Here is a 6934-nt window from a genome sequence, read left to right as displayed (position 1 = left end):
AAATAGCATGTGTATGCATATATAAGTATATCCCAAGATTACATTATTTTTTCTTAATTTTTCAAAGATTTTCAAATTAATTTGCTGCCTTATTTTATCAAGAAAAACCCAATAATTATCCCCAAATTATCATTTTGGTGATTTATTTATTGGATTCTCATGTTCATATTAAAATATAGCTAAGACATTTTTCACACATTTTTTTACAAATTTATTTGGTTTTTGTTTTTTTAAGGATAAAATTGCATAATTGCAATATTAGCCATTTTGTGTTTAAATCCGTCTCATGTTTATAAAATGGGATTATATATTCTTAAATTGATAATTATACGTTATAAGTCATTTTAGTGCTTTTAATTTGTTTTCAGAAATTTGTTTATTTTTTTTATAAATTAAATTGGGAAAGAGGGGCTATTTAACTTATAGCCACATTTGGCCTTTTAATTTAGCCTAATTAAACCCAATACCCAACCCAAATTAAACCAACCCATGACCCAAGCCCAATCCTAAATCTACCTGACCCAACCCGGACTAAATCCTGGCTGTTGATCATTTTTGATCAACGATCCAGATCCGCCCTTACCAAATTAAACCAAACGACCCCTCAAATTCTTCAGTCAACCGACTCTCTTTATCTCTCTATCTCTAGTTCTCTCTAGAACCTTCCCCCTTCCCCTCCTCTCCGTTGAGTTCCATCCATCTTTCACGGCCACCTCCTGGCCTGAATCCATGGTAGTTTCACCACCCACCAGCCTTCTATGGCTCCTCACGCTTGGTTACTGAAGTTTCATGACTTGACCACAAAGATCTGGGTCTAGACCCTTGTTGATTCAAGTTTCACAGCTATCTCTGGCCTTGCTCCGGCAAGCCATGTCTGTTTCGAGCCTGGCCTCGACTCCTCCTACTTAGATGCAAGCCTTTCTCACCGTTTGGGTTTCTCTGAAACCCTAGCTTTTGAGGTTTTCTGATCTCTGTTGATCTGTTCCAGATCCATGTTTTTCCTAAGCTTTTAAACGATTTTCTGATATTTCTTTCATAAGTTATGCTTTCAAAGCCTTTATTTTTCGATCTAGGGTTTAGATGTTTCTCTGATTTTTCTTTTTATTTTGTGTGTTTCTTCTACTGTGTTCTTTGTGTTTCTTCTACTATGTTTCTTCTACTATTTTATCGTTAAGTTTCTGCTACCATGTTCTTATCAGTTTCCTCTGCTGTGTTTTTAAGTTTCTTCTACTATGTTTCTCATTAGCTTCTTCTACTATGTTTATTTTTCTGTGTCTCGGATGTTGTTCTTTTACTATACTTATCACGAGTTTCTACTACTGAAAGAGAATGCTATCTTAGTTCCTTTTTGAGACCTCTGAACCTGTTTCGATTAGTATCTTTTCCTTGATTGCTTGTCCTCTCACCTCTGCACTCGATTGATGGTAAAAACCCTAGAATTTGGGGGTTCATCTGAGTTTTGAGACCATTAGCTATGTGATTTGCTTGTGCTTCATCTCTGAACTTGCCTGATTTCAAAAACCCTAATATTTTGGACCTACTTGACTTTTTGGAGTTGTTTCATCTACTGCTTCATTAAGTTTCAAAATCATTGTTTCAATTTTGTTTCTTCATATGATTCTGACTTTTGCTAAACTCTATAGGACCTTTTACTTGACCCCTTTTTGCATGCCTGATACTTGTGTGCTCTTTATATGTGCTGAACTTCCCTCTAAAGGGGCTTTCAATTTTTGATTAATTTCAGACTTCCTTTTGTATAAGTTTGATTGATTTCTTTCCTTGTATGTTGACTGCCCTGTTACTCGACTTAAGTTAAAAACTTTTCTCAGCTTTTTTGACTTGGTTCATTCATGGACCAGTGATTACAAAATCTCTCATTCTTTTTTACTAGCTACTAATTGATTTCTCTTACCTTATTTATGCAACCGTGTATTTCAATGCTCTTCCCCTAAAATAAACTTCTATGTATTTACCCCTAATTGCCTACTTTGCACAAGATGTTTATTTGATTTCCTTCCTTAAATAGTTTTACCTTTTGAGTCTGAATTCCTTAATTAAAGGAAGACCTGTGTTGATTGATTCTTAATTGACATCCAGTTCCTTAATTGTTTTCTTACCTTATTTCTGCTTGTTTTTCACACTATAAATACACGACTCTTTCATTAGCACACCCATCACTCATAGTCTTTCTGAACGTACACTTACATGCAATAGTATTCTCTCTTATTGTCTGCACTGTGGCATGTTTACAAGACCTACTGCTTTCTCTATTTGTTTCTTTGAAACTGGTATGTCCTGATTTAAGCTTTAGCACCATAACAATGTGTTTATTTACTGCTTTTGTATCTATGTCCACTCACTGTTTCTGTATAGTTCAACACTTACCTTAGTATGTTGATTTCTTTCTGCCTATTCTATTTTGAATCCCAAACCCCTGCCCCCTATGTGTTTGAGCTATGGTTTAAGGCATGACAATATCCAAATTATTGTCCATGAATTAAATTTGATCCCTTGGGATCCTAGCCTCTAAATAGTGTGTTCTAACAGGCTTATGGGTATGCTGGCATTCTCCATTGCTGAGCATACCCATAGCCTGCCCTTGCCTATTTCAATTTCCCTATTCCCTCCCTGAACCCCTTATGTGTACTTATCTGTAGCTCTTTCCCTATCTTTTCCCCCTTTTAGAATTCTGTTTCTGCACTTGCACACTCTCTTAGTCTTTAAGTTCTGCCCCTCTCTTGTGAGCCTTGCCTTGGGACCCGTTGAGCATTGCCCGGAGTCCTTTTTGAGGCTCTTAAGGAACTTTGACACACTCGAATGGGAGAAAGGCTTTGAATCTTGATCTTATGGAGTTGGTTTACCTCATATTTAAGACATGAAGTCTGAATTAGGCTATCCTTTGGTTGTACTTTTATTTATATTTTTCTGATGTATTTTACTTTATTCTGTGCTGTAATAATTTGTAATAAACTCTTGGGGATGGATAGTGAAAAGGGCGTAGTAACTATGTATGCAAAGGGTAGATACCATACATATAGGTCATTCTAAATTCTGCAACTCTCATATAGAAATCATGCATATAAGTCATTCTGAATTCTGCATATGCATATAGAAAATATGCCTATAGGTCCTTCTGAATCTTGTATATACATTTTCATCTAGAAATCATGTTCATAGGTCTTAAATAATCAAATGCATATAGATATCATATTCATGTCTTAAAATAAATTCTGACAGTTAGATACCATGTTTAGAGGTTAAAATCCGTCTTCAGCACCTAGATATCATGCCTATAAGGTTTCTGCATTTTTACCATATCTATAAGGCTTCTGACCAACTACGCGTAGAAAGTATGTCTATAGGAATTATTAATCGAATATGAATCGCTTCATTCACGTCTAGAGCTAAACTAGTAATAACAAGGATCATCATTTGCAGAACTCATGACCTTCGTAAAAAAATTGCTTTCTTTAATAGTTTGAAAACCTTTTTAACCAGTATGTATTCAGTTTATTATTATTGCTTTCTAAATTTAGTAGATACAATTCCTATAGGATCCTTGTACAACACTTAGGCAAGCCTTAGGGTGAAGTTATAAACTGAATCTTTGCTATTAACTACAACCAGCAGGTAGGCCTGATTCGGGATTCTTATCTGAATTATGTAATAAATCAGTCTGCCTTAACCGTTAAGTTCTTAATTAGACCATAAATAGTATGTGAAAGTCATGCTAATTATGTTCTTTTTTTGTTCAAGGAGGTATATCTGAGCCTTTTACTTGTTATGTGCTTTCCCCCAACTTGCTATACATGTTTTTGTATGTCTCCTTATAATTTTGCCTTTGAAACTACAAATAAGCCTAATATCCCTCCCTCTTAGGATTAGTAGTCCTAAATGCCTCCGGGTCTGATTGGATTGGGATGGGTAATAGCATGCAATAAGTAAACGAGACCATTCCGCGCTTTAATACTTTAACGGGGTGGGATAGGGTAGATATGGATATGATGACCACGCAATAACGTCTCGTGTAGCCCCTCACTGAGGAGTGATTACCGGATATTGTGTGGGGTGATCTATATTATTAATAAACCTAGGACCCCCCTTTTTTCCTTTGTTTCTTTGTTTCTTCTAAAGATTTCAAACTATTTCTTTTAAGAAAATCAGTTTCCTTTTAATTCTCTTAAATTTTGTTTGTAATCATTATGTGAAAATCCCCTCTTATTTGAAGTTATATTTGCCTACATTTTATTTGCACCTAAATTCACAATAATAGTCTGGCCAGGAACCACACTAGTAGATCCTGAGGGGTGTCCAACACCTTCCCCTTGGGATAATTTCAAGCCCTTACCCAATCTCTGGTTACTCAAATTAAACCTTCTTGGTGTCCTAATGCACCTTAATCATTAGGTGGCAACTCTTCAATTCAAACCCGAATTCCCAAAAAGGGAACGAGTTGTTCTCCCAAATGTCATAAACCCGATTTCACGAGAAAAATGGGGCGCGATATATAGAACTTCCTTAACTTCTTCTTGACAGGAGGGAATGCTGGGTCAGTGGGAAATTGTGAACCACCAAGTCAGTACTTAGACCTGGCATGTCATCATATGACCATGCGAAAATGTCTTTATATTCAAACAGTGATTTGATTATTTCCTCCTTGATTTGTGGCTCCAAATGTACACTTATCTTGGTTTCCCTGATATTATCTGGATCCCCTAAATTGATTGTTTCAGTTTCATTCAAATTAGGCTTGGTTTTCTCTTCAAAGTGACTTAGCTCTTTACTACTTTCCTCAAATGCATCCTCTTCATCATATTCTATTTCATCATCATACTCTATTTCTTGGATTACTATTTCAGAGTTAGATTGGCTTTTAAGACTTGGCTGAAGATTCTTCATGCATGTCATGTCATTGAAACCAGCATAAAAAAAACTGTACAAAGAAAGAAAAAAAGATGACACTGTCAGGAGTAATGGAAAAGGGAAATTGCATTTCATTGAAAATAAAGGATAGAAGGGTTTGTACATCAAAACAGATAGAAAATAAAAATCTGAATAACAACCCTAGCATAATCCAAATAACTGAAAGGAAAACAAAGCTAACTACCAAAACTCCTTCCGGGTAGGGAAATGAGTGACATCCCAATTGTTAAGCTTCACTTTTTGCCCAATAAATTGCACGTCCGCTTTGCTGGACCCTTCCTCGATTTCTACCATGTCCACCACATCAAATAAACTTTGGAACCTTTTAGCCAATTCTTCATCAAAATCAACCACATGTTTTGGAACTGTTGTCTCTGGATGCTTGATGACCCTTGCCTTGATGAAAAACCCGGAGAGATGTGGGACCGACTTAGGGAGTAACCATGCCTTCTTTTTCAACTTTCTAGCCTACTTCATATCATCCCCTGTAGGCTTGAACCCCAGACCAAATGTAACCCCAGACCAAATGTAGCTAAATTTTCAGGCAAAGACACTGGTTGCACGATACCTTGCAAAGATGCACCCAGACCCTTCCCCAGCACAAAACCATTTTTCAACATTTCAGTTGCTACCATGACGATTGCAGAAGCTAGCTTTGGACTTGGAATGTATTACCCTTCCGAAACCTTTTCAACGAACACTGTTTCGGAAACTTGATAGACCCACTACCCCTTATCTTCTTCAGCCTCAATAAATGGGACGGATGTATCATTGAAAGCGCATAAGTTCTCATCACCATACACAATGATTTCTTGTCTATCCCACTCAAAATTCACCATCTGGTGTAGAGAAGATGGAACCGCTTTGTCAACATGTATCCAAGGCCTGCACAACAGCAAATTGTAAGAAACAGCTACATCTAGTACCTAGAATTCCATGGTAAATTCAACTGGTCCTATCATCAATTCGAGCATGATGTCGCCAACAAAGTCTTTTCCCTATCCGTCAAAACCTCAGACACATATACTGTTCTTGTGAATCTTCTCATCATCAACTTTTAACTTGTTTAGAGTAGAGAGAGGGCAGATGTTTGCACTGGAACCATTGTAAACTAACACCCTCGTGACCACAAAATCTTTGCATTTCACTGTGAGGTAGAGGGCTCGATTGTGTTCTGTACCCTCTAGAGGAAAATCATCATCTGAGAATGTGATCCTATTAGACTCAAATATCTTATTGACAATCTTCTCCAAATGGTTCACTATGATTTGATCGGGGACATGAGCTTCATTCAGAATCTTCATCAGGGCCCGGCGGTGCTCATCTTAATGGATCAACAATGATAGCAGGGAAATTTGAGAAGGAGTCTTTCTCAACTGTTCCACAATGGATTAATATTTTACCTTTATTTTTCTCAAAAACTCATCCGCCTCTTCTTCAGTGACCGGTTTCTTCACTAGAACTGGATTATCTCTAAGTGTTCTAGCTTTCCTTAACTCTTCTAGGGCAAAGCATCTCCCTGAACGAGTTAATCCCTGGGCCTCGTTAACTTCTTCTTTCACTTCCTTCCTCTTATAGGTCATTATTACTCACTCATAGTTCCATGGGACAGTCTTGGTGTTAGTTAACGGTAGTTGGGTCATAGGTTTGATAATGATAAGGTCCGTGTGAGCACCCTCCACAATTATGACCGGCTTACTTTCCACCCCCGACACGATCACCTTTGGCTTTTCTTGCTTTGCTACAACATCACTTGGGGACCTCTTTTCAACTACCATAGCTGGCTTATAATTTGGCATGCTCAACTTGTCCGCCGATCCTTCAGCTATCGAAGAGGTTGCTTTTGTGACAACCGGGTCCTTGATTGACTTACTTTCACTAGACCGGATCATCATGACAGATTGTATAGGCTTCTTGGGCTTTCCATTCCTGTGCACTATCTCAATTATGTGTGTTTCTACATGGGCTGGCAATGGGTTCTGATTGATATTGGGTGCTTCTGGGCTCTGTA

At 37.5% G+C, this 6934-nt stretch overlaps 1 protein-coding gene across 1 annotated transcript; it reads right to left on the bottom strand.

The window, feature by feature from the left end:
* Window positions 1-5648: 5648 nt before the first annotated feature.
* Window positions 5649-6506, bottom strand: LOC138883377 (uncharacterized). The gene is made up of 2 exons (XM_070164059.1): window positions 6327-6506; window positions 5649-5849 (listed from the first exon to the last, which is right to left on the bottom strand). Exons 1-2 carry the CDS (start codon window positions 6504-6506, stop codon window positions 5649-5651), a joined length of 381 nt encoding a protein of 126 aa, XP_070020160.1.
* Between the last annotated feature and the right edge of the window lie 428 nt (window positions 6507-6934).

This window comes from Nicotiana sylvestris, chromosome 12 (assembly GCF_000393655.2).
Source record: "Nicotiana sylvestris chromosome 12, ASM39365v2, whole genome shotgun sequence".
Lineage (NCBI taxonomy): Eukaryota > Viridiplantae > Streptophyta > Magnoliopsida > Solanales > Solanaceae > Nicotiana > Nicotiana sylvestris.
This window is presented reverse-complemented; position numbering and strand designations above follow the sequence as displayed.